General features: G+C 30.2%; 1 protein-coding gene across 4 annotated transcripts; it reads right to left on the minus strand.

The window, feature by feature from the left end:
* Positions 1-7,129: 7,129 nt before the first annotated feature.
* Positions 7,130-16,020, minus strand: LOC132941893 (ras-related and estrogen-regulated growth inhibitor). 4 transcript variants are annotated; one of them, XM_061010121.1, is made up of 7 exons: positions 15,359-16,020; positions 15,036-15,154; positions 14,611-14,750; positions 14,380-14,526; positions 10,947-11,099; positions 10,718-10,841; positions 7,130-7,484 (listed from the first exon to the last, which is right to left on the minus strand). In XM_061010121.1, the coding sequence occupies exons 2-7, from the start codon at positions 15,127-15,129 to the stop codon at positions 7,309-7,311; spliced, it is 834 nt and encodes a 277-aa protein (XP_060866104.1). In that variant the 5' UTR covers positions 15,130-15,154; positions 15,359-16,020; the 3' UTR covers positions 7,130-7,308. The 4 variants fall into 4 exon arrangements, with proteins under 4 accessions (XP_060866104.1, XP_060866103.1, XP_060866102.1 ...); XM_061010120.1 differs by having other exon boundaries at positions 15,036-15,658; positions 15,724-16,016; XM_061010119.1 differs by having other exon boundaries at positions 15,036-16,016.
* Positions 16,021-17,336: the final 1,316 nt, after the last annotated feature.

The raw sequence follows: 17,336 nt of genomic DNA on the forward strand, positions 1-17,336 counted from the left end.
TAGATTTTACAACTCCAGCCGATAACTTACTATAACGCTACTAGGCTATAAATCGAATAAAAATAAAAAATAATTTCTGTAAACAATACTTATCGATTATCGAAAGGTTACAGTATTACTATAAATTCGAACATTTCGTGCGAGACATATCTTCTACTTTAATCCAAGGTCGTTCGAATTATACTTAAGAACTTCGTGACTTTTACTCTGATTTTTATAAATAAAAAGGTGGGTAAGTGGATGTCGCTCTGCTGTACAGTAGGTTACAAGTGGGTCACTGTAATGGATGGTGTTAAATTTGAATTCAATGATATAATATCATTGTATAAGAAAAACGATTCTGAGCGAAAACGGTCAGTCAGCCTATGATAGGAGCCTATGAAATAAGTATATTTGATGATATTATTGTGAATAAAGTAATTTATATATAACCTATTTACGTGGAGCCTTGTTTTACATTTTTAATCCTTAGCCATAAAAGTTAAATATTTTATACATTTTTAACTACAAAAATAATTAATAAATTATAAATTTGATAAATGTTGTCAAAATTTGAACTTTAAATGCTTAAAAAAAAATTGTGCCTATATATTTTTAATATTTTTCAACTGCAATTGTAACATTATATTAGGAGCCTTGCATTAAATTTTCACGCTTTTTTACACAACAAATAAAATTTTATTGATATTTATAGAAAAAAAAACTAAAAATAAATGGAAATTGACAATGTCTGTAAACAGCTCAAAATATTTGGAAAATGTTATGGTGTATAGGAAATGCAATTATACACATTCAGTCGAAATTTCATGTCCCTACGGTCATTTGTATTAGAGTTACACCAAAAACCAAAATCGATTTTCTCGAAAACAGATTTTGCGTAAAAATTCCCGTTTTTCCTTAATTTTTCTTCTGGTTTTTACTTTTGCCCCCTCAAAGTACCAACTAGATTCACTTCCCTATCAGAAAAGTTACTGTTGAAGAAAATCCAAGCACTTTTACTGTCCTAAAAGGTGATGACAGACACACACAAAAAACAAAAAAGTGGATAAGTGGATGTCGCTCTGCTGTACAGTAGGTTACAAGTGGGTCACTGTAATGGATGTTGTTAAATTTGAATTCAATGATATAATATCATTGTATAAGAAAAACGATTCTGAGCGAAAACGGTCAGTCAGCCTATGATAGGAGCCTATGAAATAAGTATATTTGATGATATTATTGTGAATAAAGTAATTTATATATAACCTATTTACGTGGAGCCTTGTTTTAAATTTTCAATCCTTAGCCATAAAATTTATAAATTTATAAATTTTTAACCACAAAATAATTAATAAATTATAAATTTGATAAATGTTGTCAAAATTTGAACTTTAAATGCTTATAAATAAAAACTGTGACTAAGGATTTTTAATTTTTTTCATCTGCCTTTGAAACAATAACCTAGGAGCCTTCTATTAAATTTTCAAGCTTTTTTACTCAACAGATAAAATTTGATTGATATTTATAGAAAAAAAAACTAAAAAAATTGAAAACTGACAATGGCCGTAAACAGCTCAAAAAGAGTCAAAATATTTTGTAAATTTTATGGTGTATAGAAAATGCTAATATAAACATTCAGTAAAATGTTAAAATTAATGTGTAAAAATTCCCGTTTTTCCTTAATTTTTCTTTTGTTTTTCACGTCGCTTGTGAAAACTACTGGGAAATTTTTACTTTTGACCCCCCAAAGTACCAACTAGATTTACTTTCCTATCAGAAAAGTTACTATTGAAGAAAATCCAAGCACTTTTACTGTCCTAAAAGGTGATGACAGACACAAAAATAAAAAAAAAATTAAAAAAAAAACACACATCATTGTAAAATCAATACATTCATCGCTTCGCTCAGAATCTAAATAAAAAATAAAAAAAAAAATTTTAAAAACACACTTTTCCATAAAAACATTTAAAAAAAAATTTTAAAAATTGCACTAAAAAGACAAAAATAATTCTCTGTACTTAAAAATAATGAAAAATTTATTGATGAAAAATTTAAAAGTGTGTGGTGCATCATACAAAACATTAAAAGCCGAGCTAAGTCTCACATACACTTCTTTGTTCAATCCTGTTTATAAGATAGTGACTGGCAGTATATGTCAAGTATAAGAGCAAAATAATGAAAAATTTACTGATGAAAAATTTAAAAGCCAAGGAAAGTCTCACATACACTTCTTTGTTCAATCATGTTTATAAGATAGTGACTGGGAATATATGTCAAGTGTATGAGCACCACACACTTTTAAATTTTTCATCAATAAATTTTTCATTATTTTTAAGTACAGAGAATTATTTTTGTCTTTTTAGTGCAATTTTTAAAATTTTTTTTTAAATGTTTTTATGGAAAAGTGTGTTTTTAAAATTTTTTTTTTTATTTTTTATTTTCTACTTTTTAGTTGAAAGTAAATATTTTTATTAAACGTTTAAGAAATATGTTTGTGAAACAAAAAGAATCAAACTACTGGTGATTATGATTTATTTATAAATAAATAAGTTTATGTGGTCGTGAAATGACAAGACATTTATTTTGTTTGCCACAACCAATTGAAATTTTTTTATATTAACAATTTCATTATGAGACCATTATGTGTATTATATATTTTGTTATTTGACAGTTTGTTAAGTTGACCGTTGTTACCATAGATATTATAATAATGGATAGGACACGCCTATACTTGCTTCGTAAGAGGTTGCGGTTTTTTTTGGGGAAGACAGAAAGTTCAATATCTGCGAGAGATATTACGGCGACGTCGTGGGGACAATCCTTTTTTTTTTTTTTTGGTCCATGTCCCAAAATGACAACGGATTATTGTATTGTCATCCAAGACCAAGGTCTATACCAATTTTCAGAATTTTTCATCTTCAAAAAGTGCCTCAAATCGAGCGTGCAAGATTTGATCACAGACAGACGTGAAACCAAACTTAAGAAAAGTGTTAAAAATATACATCATTGTAAAATCAATATATTCATCGCTTCGCTCAGAATCTAAAACACACATCATTCTAAAATCGATACATTCATCGCTTCGCTCAGAATCTAAAACACAATTAATGAACTTATAATCTATCTATTGGTAATTGGATAGTGGCCAAATGTGCATTGATCTGTTCGCACTTTATTACTATAATATAGAGAAATTAGGGGGGGAAATAGAAATATCTACGTATTATATAACATCGGGAAGGTCACAATCGGCACTTCAAATCAAGGACATATTATAGACTTGTACAGACAACTGTGCAGTAAATGAAGCATGTATTAAAACTGTTTCCTCTTATTTAATTAGGTCATGACTTAATACAATTCACTAAGAAATTAATACATCGTTATATTACACACATGTTTACATGATACATATTATACCTATAGATGATAGAACCTTCTGTTCTATTTCATTTTTCGTATATAATTTATTTATGAATGGCTCTCGTCCTTGTGTAGGTATCGTAGTAATATGTAGATAGGTACTCATGTGTATACCTATTGCAAGACTTGGATGCAGTGTTGAATCCAGGTATACTTCAGGGGGGGCATTTACCCCCCCCCCCCCCCTGATTACCGCACCTAATGGTATTCACTAAAATATACCGTATTACCTGTATTGGTACTATGTACTGACTTTCTCAAACAAAACAAAAGTAAGCTCCCCAGAAAACTTGTCTGGATTCAAGACTACTTGGATGTATTACTATAACCACAGGATAGATTATAAGTTATAACTAGGGCTGGGATTTCTGTTTTCCAAAGCTCACTGTGCGATGCTCGTATAATCACAAATTTGTTTTGTGTACTTTTGAATAAGAATAAGAAAGTTTATTTTGCATTTTGGTAATTTTCTTAATTTTTTAGAGAAGAGCATTTTTTGAGCTTTTGGAAACAAAATATGAATTCAGAATTTGAAATTTTATTTGAAGTTTTTTACACACCAATATGATTTTTGTATAAATATAATAGATTGGTTATAAAAGAGGTAAGTATTTGTACCTATCATATAATCGGACAATAGTTGAAATGTCAAAACCTAGATAACGAGTCTAGGTGACGTCTACGGAAAAGTCGATGATAATTTTTTTAATTTATACTAATAATACCAATACTTATTCAAAATACTATTTAAAAAAACAAAAATACATTTGTAATATATTTTTTTAATACATTTAAAGAAATTTTCATAATTAATTTTTTTAGTTTTTTGAGTCATTTTTGCATTTTTTTAAGATTTTTTAGGGCATAAAATCCCAGCTCTAATTATAACTAAATTGTTCAAAACATTTTACATAACAATTTTGGTCTCATGCACCAAAAATTTAATAAGTAGTAAAAACATGATTAATATTCCACTAAGTAGATAGAGGATGTTTCACCATATATGATCAACCCCCTTTTATCTTTTAATAATAAATATATTCAAATTCTGATTTATTGGTTTTTTTAGTATAAGGTACCTACCCACATTATTTTTTATAGATACCTCGTACCTGCCTACCATGTTCTGTTGCAATATAAATTTCTTTTTTCAAATGAGAACCACCATTTTTTCTGTAATTTTTTATGAACATGATTTAGATGCATAAAAATTCGAACGGGTAGTTTCTGAGTTATTTAACTACCTTATTACCTAATAATAGTTAGTAAATAATAATCTTTAATAATGGTTTTAAAATATGTAAATAATATAATATGTGAATATCAGTATTTTAGTGTATAGTATGGGTAATACCTACCCATTATATACTTATAGGCCTACCTCTATTGGCCTATATACAATAAATATACCTAGGTACGTAAATAATATTTTGATTTTTGGCTATTAAGTATAATAATAATATATTAAACGGAACTTCATCGTGACCATGCGTCCGTCATAATGATATGCACTCGGGGGCAACTAAATACTGTAGGTATATCATCGAATATCTACTTCCATCGACAATCCCCAATCGCCAGTATACGATTATAATGTAAAAAATATATAAGTATATGGTATGCATTATACGATATCATAAACATAATATTACTATGTTCATATTCAAAACTATGAATTATACACATTTATACGGTGTAGGTACTAATAAGTTATTTAATAATAATAATAATAATAATAATAATTTAAAAATGAATGTCACGACTCACGATTTCCAAATATAAAATACGTTCACGTTTAAGTGTATAACGCGTAGTGTTTGTATGTATAAATATACCTACTACGATTCCGCATGTGTAAATAATATTATTTATTACATGTAACAGTGTAACACACACATATTAACGTGATATTATAATATAGTAAAAACCGTTTCCTGTACGTATAATAATTATGCGATGGAGGTAAAAATAATATACCTATTTTATGGGTATATACCACCCGGTGTAAGAGTATACCTATAGCAAGTATCGCAGGTATATCTATATTATAGGTAGGTAGATTTAGGTTTAATGTATACCTATTTGGTCGGTTCCACACAGCTATTATAGCTGTATCATATTCATATTTCATATATGATATAATAGGCATGTCCGCGTGTCTATGCAGGTAATTATATCTTATTTATGTGTATGTGTATTATTGTACACTTATATTATGATTTAAGGCGTAAACGCGCAAGGTGATCTTTTCAACTGAAGTCTGAAGGCATTTATCATTTATCTACCTAGGCCCTAAGGAATTTTATTTTTGAAAAATTTGGTGTGGATGGGTAGGTACTTATTTAGTAGCACTAATTTTGAACATTAGGGGGGAGACTTAGGTAATTGAGTCCACCAGAGTCATAGGCGCAAAAAAGCCTTACTTTGATAATATTGAATAAGCTTAAAACAAAACGTAGGAAATGTTTGGGGGGTTATGGCCATTTTTGGGGGCCTTTGCCCTTAAAGCCCCCCCCCTCCTATCTGCGCCTATGACTAGAGTATACTATTATAGCCAGTATTAATGTATACAAATTAATGGATACCAGTGTACCACGAGGTACAAAATATTGAAAACAATTATTTAAGATTACCTATAGTAAACATTGAGTATAAATGGTATAATACGTATTGCCATTGAGTGTAGTATACTATCTATACTCAATAGTATTACGTAAGCGTTTAAGGAGGAAAACACAAATGTTCTATTATCAATTTTTGAAAATGTAATTTTTCACCAAAGATAGTATACATAATATTTTGTATATTTATATTATGATATATGTCAGTTTCATATAAGTGAATCTATCGATATTTTTTTTTATTAATAATCAAAAAAAATATGTTATAATAATATAATATATACCTATTAGGATATTATTATAATTTCATAATTTTTGCTTTTGCAACATTATGGCATTATATCGAGTCCTCCAATATGAATTACCTAGTTTGGGTTTTTAAATTCAATAAGTACATATTATGTTAAAACTAAAACATCTTAGGATGCGTTTCAATGAGTTGTGTGTTAAATGAAACGATTCGCAACTATTATAGTTGTTCCGTATTCATTCCGATATTGAAGACGATGCCCATATGTTTGGATTAAATTTAGATGAAGGTATCATCAGTTCTAATTTTTTTAGCCTCTCATCATTAATTTTTAGTAAAAACGTAGGTAGTAGGTACATAGTAATATATTATGAGCCGGTGGAGTTGATAGCCAATGCAATTGATAAGTTTCTTATCTGCAAGTTAAAAGGTAATTTCGGTGGAATCGATTTAGGTGCGATCCCTGCAGCTTATATTATCTTGTATAATATTATAATCAATTGCATTTGCGCATATGCAGGTATACTGTATGTATAAATATATTATATATTGTAATTAGAAATTACTTATTTGTAAAATTATCTCGTCCTAACGTTATAAAACACTCATGCTCGTCGTTTTTGCAGTTATAGGTTACTTTTATCAAGATGTTTTATGCATTTTTGTCTACACGTGTATATAGCCGTGTAGGAATATTATATTAGTCAGTAAAATTGTTATTTTTTCACCAACGCGTGATCGTTATGGTTTACATTAATAAATTGTACATAAGTACATACTTCAGAGTTATGCAGGTACTTACTACATAATATGTAGATAGTGATATATAATAATAATAATACCAATAATACGTGTATTAACGTAGGTATATAATATTATATAGGTACATAATACATTAATCGATGGTGTCATATTATATTGGATTGTGCATGAAGGCAATTATTTTATCGATGCCGCTCGCGATATATATGTAGCTTAATAATATATAACACGTCGTAATATTATGTGCATGTAAATGCGCTTTGGTGTTGACTCTCATTTTTTCAAGTGGCAGCAAATACTTCCTCTGGCTGACAACGTGGGCAGATACCGGCAAGCCGTCGCGCCTGACCGGATGTGTCCTTCCGTCGAAGCCCTGGCACGGAACTCGGGAGTGTCTTCCGAACGATTTGATGAACTGCACGCGCTGTCGCCGAACACTAACGGCCAACCTGCGTTATTGTTGTAACGAATATAATAATACTATGATAACATGTTCGTCAGTTCGTGTTGTAAATTGTAATATATTATTATTATTATTATTATAAAATGCAGTGGCGCAATACGGGGTAAATGTTTCAATCCCCCCTCCCCCACAAACACGACCAAATTACGTCACTGCCTTATTATATAGATAGATTAGAGTCAAGACGAACCGTGGCCTAAAATGGTTATACTATAAGGGGAGTCGCTGATCATGGGTCGCTCAGAAAAGTTCTAAGTTTATGGTGCTTTCACCGTTTGCAAGCAATCACTGCAGTTGGCGATACTTTAACGGTACATAACTAAACTATTCCCATTTTTCTATTTTTCTAGGTATACTTGAACGTATATTACGTGGTCTTAACTTAATACGCAAGTAAATACTAATCAGTAAACAGTACATATTTATGAATCTACCCCCCCCCCCCCCCCCCCAGGCAGCCACCATAAATACTTAACTGAAAAATACCTACTTATTATAAATTATAAGTGTTATTTTTTATTTTGTAAAGATGATTATTAAAAACTTAACAAAATAACATAACATAATATGATAATGTATACCTACCTACATCTATGTGTCATATGAGTATACGATTATTTACGACACGAAATAATACATACATAGGTATTAGGTACATTTAGTCATATGTATTTATAATATATCCTGTGTCTACATTATTTTTTATTCTTTCACTAATTAATAATTAAAACGTAGGTGTAGGTACATCTGTTAAAACTACGATGGTATATTATAATTTATAATGACGATACGTCAGTAACGTATGTGTAGGTTAGGTTTTTAAACGGCGTATAGGTACGTTTAACTGCAGCGATGGCCATGATCTAACCGTGATAATATTGTTCAATATAATAGGTAATTTTATAAGTAGTTAAAAAATAAATAGTTATATTATTACTATATATCATATATGATTGTGCATATTTTTTTTCAACTTTTTTCTATGAATCATTATGTAGTTTTAGGCTAGCTTAGCTTAGGTTGAGAATCTTCATTATGATCGATATCGTACGATATATTACTTATTTGAAGCGATGTTCCTATTCGGCGTATTCGCAGTCCGGATACTGCAAATTGTAATTTTATATTCATGTTGTCACGTTATTACATTTTAGTATTTCACCTAGGACTAAGACGAGATTTCAGATTGGTATGAAAACTTAATTTCGATTAGATACGTAGGTACGGTTCTATCATAGACGCAAATAGAGGGGGGCTTTAAGGGCTAAGACCCCTAAAAATGCCCCCCAAACATATCCTACATTTTGTTTTAAGATTATTCAATATTAACAAAGTAAGGCTTTAGCCCCGCCAAATACTAAACGCTATTTGCGCCTATGGGTTCTATTCAATAATAGTTCCTAGGTGGCCTATATGGGTGAAAACAGCTCCTTATAGCGACTGACCAGTGAGTGCTAAAGCTAAAAATTAGTTTAAACTTAAAATATATGATTCATAAGCGATCAATACAAATTACAGTGGCAATAATAATAAATGTGGATTGGTGTGGAGTGGTATCTGGCTTCAGTCGCAGATATGCTCTAAGAGCCAGCGCCGTCTGGTGCCACTAGTTCCCGGATGGGTGACCACCCGGGTTTTCAGTGGAAAATCCTTGCCACACATACACGTGTAGTCTAAACCAACCGTACCTTTCCCAGAGTAATAAAACCTACTACACCACCCAGGCCCATAGCATCAGATGTTGAAGCCTTAACTTAATTTAAAAAAAATAAATAATTATAAATATTATAATTGATTATTGGTAATATTATTAAATGGTTTTCAGAGATTTATATATTTTTAAGTGCAAGATGACAAAACAGCATAAGTTAATTTAGTTCCTCTTTATAAGGAATAGTGTTTTGTGTTTGTATAATACCAATGCGGCAATGCCTAGATACTTATAAATATGCCACTGCTGGTAACTGGTGGTAAGGCTACCAAACTTTAGGTAAGAGTTAATAATATTAATATTTGGCATTGCAGTAATATCGAAGCATTATTATAATATTATATTATGCAGCGAAGCACGTGACGATAATATTGCGAAACATTAGATTTTATAGTAGATTTAATTTATTATCCATTTATAAAATTCTATATTATCAGCTATAGAAATTAATGTTGTATCGAAAAATATTTACTAGGTACATTTTAAATGTAACATTGAATATTAATCAGGGGCGTATATATACCATTAATCTCTATCTACGCAGTTTACAAGAATTAATTTAATACAAATAATGTACCTATGTCCTATTTATTATCTAGTTTTAACAACGAAATTAATTTTCATCAGTTTCAGATAGGTATATACTTATAATACTATATGTATTATGTATAGTACAATCGTGATTTAAGGTAACACTAAAATATATTTCAGCCAGATGACCTTTAATAATTTGACTCGGGTTTTTTATACTGCGTTCAGCACTTAATATTTCACTTATTTTTAAAAAATCTTATTTTTAACCCTTTTATCAATGTGTAACACAGGAAAACAATTTTTTTAATCAACCCTTTCCTTTTTGAGTTAAAAATTGAGTCGTGTTATTTTTTCAAACAACTTTGACTTGTACAGTTTTTAATTAACTTCATATGCGACAAAAAGTGTTTGAAATAAAAAAATTAAACCACATAACTGCCTAATGCAAATAATATTAAAAACTAAAAAGTATTTGCTAAAATATATTATTTAAACGCGTTTTCTTATTTTCATTACAATATCAATTACGTTTAAAATCATAAAAAGCAGCTTTGAGACTGTTGAAAATGATATCGGCGAGGATGGTGGTAATTTTGAATTTGAACGTGTTATAAATGAATAATTATTAACTATCAGAATACGACTCCAAGTGGACTCAGTTTTCCTTTAAAAGTCGTTAAGATTTTTTTAAATTTTGAAACTCACGTTTTTTCACAATTTATTTACTATTTTTTATATTCCTCATTTCACCATAAACTACATGTGCAATAAATCCGTTAGGCGGTCAATGTATTGTGCCCATATGGATCCTTCCTTAATCCTGTCTAATTTCTACTTTTGACACTTAATAATTTTAAGATTATTTTGTATAATATGGAATTTTTATTATTTTTTAAATGTGTGCATTATATTTATGTAATTAAGGGCTCATGACCGTATATATTAAAATTAATTAAATAAATATATGTAAATACTTATGAATCTAGATGCTGAATTGAAGAGTGCTTCTGCACCGTGATCAGAAGAAGAACGTTTAAGTTTTGGATTTTTAGACATTGATTTCCAACATGTGAACGCTTCTTTAAACACTGCATATGCCTAAAATATGTATATAATATATATGTACCGTACCTATATATTGTTTACATTATAAATACAATAAAAATATAAAAATTCTATAAAACTTAGTAAATTTGAACGAACCTGATCAACATCTTCCCGCACTGAAATCTCATGAAAAGCCACGCACCCAAGTTCCTGGCACCGTTTCCGACCTTCAGCGTACGTCACCATCCGATCATACTGTTGGTCCACTTTGTTACCGACCAGTATCACTGGCACATCAAATGGATGATCCTTGAGATTATCAGTATACATTTAAAGTATTACTATATCTATCATTGCAGCGTGATAGTTGCTAGATTGGGCAAGTGCAGCTAACATTTTTGAAATGCTCATATTTTGCTTAGTTGAATAATTTAATTACGAGTTCACTCCACACGATTTTACACCGATATTAGAACGGCTAGATTTAGGTACATCAAGTAACAAAAGAATGCAGACTAATTTAGTATTCCTATCTATAATTTCATTAGTGGGAAGATAGAATAGGTGGATGCTCTGGACCTATTAGCAGAGGTAATTTTTAAGGTTCATAGTGCTGATTTGCGTAAATTCTCCCAATTCCCCATGTTCGAGTGGGTGCAACTAATTCTTTATAATATGACAAGCCTGCGTAAGTATGATGAAATTTTCCAACAAAGACCCCAATCAATCTTAAATATTGGTACACAGGTTACAGGTACCTAAGTAGGTATCTATTTTTAATTATATTTTTTTTTTGTAAATTTAAATTTAAATTATTTTAATACTATTTTGTTGTGTGTTTTTATAATGTATAAATGGGCTTGTTTCATTAATAAATTATAGTAAATAAATGCACCTATATGATTTGTTTGTCGATAGCTAACATAGCTTGCATTATCTTAATTACTATATAATACATTGTACTATACGTCTATACGCACCATTGCTATTTAGTTTTGGAGAAAAATTAGTTTAACCTAAAGTATTTCCTATAAAAAAATTAATTACTTAAATATCCTTAAAAATTTAATCTGACAGACGGTCTCCGCTCAAAATTGCTTTTTGTTCGTATTGAATTAAAATTTAACACAATAATTACCCACAGTGACCTAGGTTATACTCAATATCAGCAGAGAGTGCTCCGGTTTTTTTTAAAATTATTTTCATTAAGGTAAAAACAATATTGTAGGTAAACATCAAAATGATTTCGTTTTAAAGTTAGATATATAATTTTAATTTATTATAAAAATGTATAACAAATAAAAACTAAAAGAAAAAAATTCTAACAATCAAATAAGTCTATCCATAGATAGGTATAGTAGGTGTAAATGTCTATAAAATCTATAGGAAGTAATTTTAGTAATTTAATAGTGTAGATATTATTAATATAATATGCACCTAGTTACAGGCTATATAGGAAGTAATTTATGGAAGTTAGGAATTTAGGAAGTAATAATGTAATATTACACATGAAAATAATAGACATAAAATAAATAACATGTGATAAACACAGTAGTTAGTGCTATAGTATATAGCTATAGCTATTTAAAAATAGTAACTGTACAAAATTGTAGTAGGTATACCTAGTACGCAGTTAAGTTAAGTACAGGAATATCATTAATATAAACAATTATAGATGGAATGTAATAATGATACACACAATGACATAGCACATGTGTCCGAATGGCGAATCTTAAGACCACAAATTACATAAAATAATATTGTAATAACACAGCTAGTAGGTACCTGGTACCTATACTTTATAGATAATTTATATTGATTACCTACCATAACTATTATGAGTGACTACGCCACGATGAACAAACCTGATCGATAAGAACATAAAGTATGGTACAGAGAAACCTTAAAAAAATGACAATGTCGCACTTACGTATAAATAATATTGTTTAGGATATATGGTAAGGTTAGTTTATATACCTAGGAATATTATGATAATATCTATAAAATAGAATTCATAAATAAAATATCTAATTAAAATACGTATTAGGAAAACCAGTTTGTGTAAGGAAAACATTTGGTCACTGAAGTGAAAAATCCAAAATATACACCTACATGAAATAAAGAATCCTTAGAGTATAACAATTTATGATAAATTGTTACATTATGGGTAGGTACCCACTACCAAGCAGTATAATGTATGAGAATTCACAGGTAATGCGATTATAGGTAGTGCAATTAATAACACAGGAAAATGTGTTTTTATAATACGATACCTCTTTATTTATGGTGATATGGTCTTACAGGTGTAAAAAAAACCACCAGAAATAATTACAGTAAAAATGGTTTTAGTTAGTCAACAATGAATTTTATAATTTATATTATATACATCAGTATAATCAACAACTATAATTAATAATGATTAAGTAACGACTATCTATCAATATCTTTTACAGAAAGCGCTTTCAGTAAATTATAAAGTAAGCGGTTATCATCATCTTGGTTGCTTGTAAGATTATCTAGGTACCTATTAGTACATAGTAAGTACTATATAATAATATAACATAGCATAGGCTATAGGTAGATTTTATAGCAGTAGCGTATTTAGAAATTTTTCATAGAGGGGTCCAGCTAATTTTCCAAATAAATTTAAGTGTGGGCTCCGCTACAGAATATATTATAATATATAATATATTATATGTTTAGATAGGTATTAAAAGTGCCAATGGTGAGGGGGTACGGACCCCATGGACCCCCCCCCCCCCTCGTAAAAACGCTACTGGGTTGTAGGTAAAGTAATATTAAGGCGGCTACTACCGAAAACCAGTAGGTACCTATATACCTAGGCAGGGGCGGCTCCAGAGACATGGTTAGGGAGGGAGGGCAAATCATAATTTTCGGAATAATTCGATGATTTGTTTTTTGTAATTTTTTTTTTAACAGTATAAAATTGTTTAGAAATACAGCTTGAGGGAGGGGGGGGCGTTGAGAGTTGTCGGTTAGATATTGCATGTAGCCATATAGGCACATACGTATATAATATAAATTATAATACATAGGTACCATATGCGATATGGTAATCCTGTAAGTTATAACATTTAGATATGTTTTTAGGCTGGGAAAAACTTTTTTTTGCTAACTGATTTTTGCGAAGCCGATTTTCGTAATGTATTGATTATTGCCATAAAAACACAAATCAACAATAAAATCAAAATTTAAATTAAATCAAATTAAATCACTAACAAATAGTAGCATGCTACCTAAAATAGATATTTTTCCACTGCACTATACCCAAAAGTCCAAAAACATATTTATGATTTCACAATTTTCTTTGCAGAGGAAAAATATCTACTAGCATGCTACTTACAATATACAAATAGCGATTTTTTCTATAAATGCCAATAAAAAAATGTTTATTTTGAGCATTTCAGCATTTGTATACGTATATACCGATATTGTATTGCATATTTTAGTCATCAGTGTCAATAAATAATTATATTATTCAGCATTATATTTTATCGTATATTTGTGTATACAATAAAGCATTAAAGCTGCTATCATATTATATCAAATGGTTTCGCCTATTTCTTACTTTAGTGGAAAGACGACGTTTCTTTTTGTTGTAGTTAATCAAAAACTTGAGTCTACTGCAATCGTCAAATGAACATTTGTCCGTAATGGAGTATACCAGTATGAACACGTCGGCCCAGCGCATGTTCATTTCCAAGTTGCAAGATTTCTAATACATTCAACAGATGTCATAATTTGGTATGCGTATAAAAAAAATCAAAACATTTTAGAAAAACGACTGGCATTTTCTTACGTCTTGTACGTATCCAGCAGTGTCCAATATCTCGAAGTTAACAATTTCCGATTCCATGGACACTTGGTATGTGTACATTTTTTCTAGATTGGGGTCGTAATCACCAATGAACTTTTTCGTCACGAATCGCACCAACAGCGCTGCAACGCACACATTATATTATAATATAATAGGGTAAAACAATAAATTGTACTCATTTTGTCGTTTTGCCGAAATATATCCTAAAATGAAATATCCATACATAGGTATAGGTATATTATGTATGTATAGAGAGGGTCTGCAAATGTCCGTTTTTGTGAAACATATATATTTATATAAATCTTTTTTTATGTAATTAATAATTATAAATAGTGTCCAAACGAGTAAATAAAATAAATAAATATAATATGGTCACAATAGGTATTTATTATTAGGACGTGTCTTACCAGTTTTCCCTACGCCGGGTTGTCCCATGATCATTACTCTAATCGGTTTCTGTTTGGGTATAAGTCCAATCTTATTGTACAGTGTCGATGTCATGGCAAACGGCGTCTGGACAACGCGTCTGGATATTACTTTTATGTTAAAACAACAAAAAAACGACAAAAAAATACAGGGAAATGCAAATATTTGTGAAGTTCACGGACAACCCCTTTGTTACGTGTAAAAAAAAAAAAATAACGAGAAGTAAAACAAAAAAAAAAAACAAAGAAATAATAAAAAAGTTTTAATAAAGTATGTATTATAATATAATTTCAACGTCGCGGACCTTGATCTTCAATAATAGCGACCTTGTTGGACACGACCACGTTCGGCCCAAGTTATTATAATGTAACCCGTGTGGCGTGTACCTATATTACATGAGAAAATTATACATTTTATATTAAATTTATTTCATATACGAATCATATACGATCGTGACAAAAAGCACTTAAATAATGATGGTGGTTGGCGGTATAAATGTGTACGATTTTGCCACGAGTAATTATTATTATAAGATTTCGGAGTCGTATGGTTCGACGGGATCGCGGAAGAACGTTGATCTCGTGCGTCTATTATTATGCGGATTCTGTCAAGTATAAACATATATTATTATAACTTATAGGAAGGTAAAACGTTTATATGCGCACTGACCCCGACAGTTATTATTGTTAATATACGGCTAGTAGATGAGCAAGTATTGCACGACGACGTTTAATCCGTATAAAATATTTAGTTTCACGCAATTTTTTCACACATTATATTATAACACACAATACTACGCAAATTCGCCGTATTGTACCTATACCATAATAATATTATAATATGTACACACTGCAGGGATATTATATTGTTATTACTAAGACGTAAAAAATACACGTGGGTGCCTGACGCGACTGCAGATACCCGACTACTGCGGAGTTAGAACAGACTGTGGCGTCGGCGAATAGATGTGTTATTATTATTATATATAGATATATTATAATATGTACGCGACACATCGGTGGAAATATAGTGTCAGAAAATAATGTCAGCGTAGTGGAGCATGTGTGTGTGAGTGTGTGGTATACCGCGAGTGTCGTGTGTGTGGTCTGGTCGTGTTATAGTTATATTATACCTACACACATATTTATATAATATATGATATGTGTGTGTGTGTAAGTATAGATATATACTGTCCCGGTCGATCGTGTGTACATAGACGTGTAAGTAATGCTTATGGACGTTTGCCGGGCAAGCGATGGTACAAGCTATAGGTAAGCGCCATTTTCGGCGGGTCGTCAGACGATCGAATTGCGATCGAGACGACGTGTGCACTCGCTCGCGGGCACATAATATTATTACACTATGACATTATACACGCGTGGCGCCACTGGCGCACTTGCCGATATATATACGTATACAATAAAAGCATACAATTAATACATATTTGTGTATAGAGTGTACCCTTAATGTGTAATATTATACGGACGACCTCTGACTGAAATTCCACCATCGACTTTAATCTTTATAACACACATATATATATAGGTGCCTACATGCTACATGTGGTTTCCGCCTGATTTACGAATATTTAATAATATGCATATCTAATTTACACCTCAATATATTTATTTATTGTTATTGAATATTTATATACCTATTATCTGACTACGTGAGTTGTTTTACTCATTATCATTCCTTTACACTAGGTACCCTACCATAATTAGTAGGTACCTATATAAATAGTATTATACTACATTCAAATTAAAACCTTCGACACGTCGTTCAAAATATGTTCTATTATTATTAGGTACTTATAGGTTAGGTTAATCTATAGTGCGAGTACATAATATAGTATAGGTGCCTTATTTTATAGAGAGACAAATAATATGACATTCTGTTCAAAACATTCTAAAGCGACATAACAAACGTTCATCAAAATTCTGTATACAATTTCTTATTACAAGCTATTAAGATATACATGTTAATACTTTATGTGAGCATAAGGTGTAACTTCTTTATAATTATTTACACGTTTTTACAATAATAATAATGTTGTCTAGTCGTTAAAATCGTTTTTAGAGTATAGTTTATACACTATAGGTACGCACTATTTGAACATAAATACATAAATACGTTACACACCTTGGCAAACGAGTTAGGTAGTAGATACAACTAATAATGTTGTCGTCAATACAATTTATTATGAAACGCATAATATGAATTTTAATAAATCACAAGTATGTAGGTACACTTGAACGAGTTTCTTGGAAAAATAACGTGTG

This window comes from Metopolophium dirhodum, chromosome 3 (genome assembly GCF_019925205.1).
Source record: "Metopolophium dirhodum isolate CAU chromosome 3, ASM1992520v1, whole genome shotgun sequence".
Lineage (NCBI taxonomy): Eukaryota > Metazoa > Arthropoda > Insecta > Hemiptera > Aphididae > Metopolophium > Metopolophium dirhodum.

Excerpts from the sequence above, each read along its gene's own strand:
- LOC132941893 (XM_061010121.1), bottom strand. The coding sequence starts at position 15,129 with ATGACATCGACACTGTACAATAAGATTGGACTTATACCCAAACAGAAA. Across the intron at positions 14,527-14,610 it reads CTGCTGGATACGTACAAGAC|AAATCTTGCAACTTGGAAAT; the intron begins GTAAGAAAATGC and ends TGAATGTATTAG. Across the intron at positions 10,842-10,946 it reads TGCGGGAAGATGTTGATCAG|GCATATGCAGTGTTTAAAGA; the intron begins GTTCGTTCAAAT and ends TACATATTTTAG.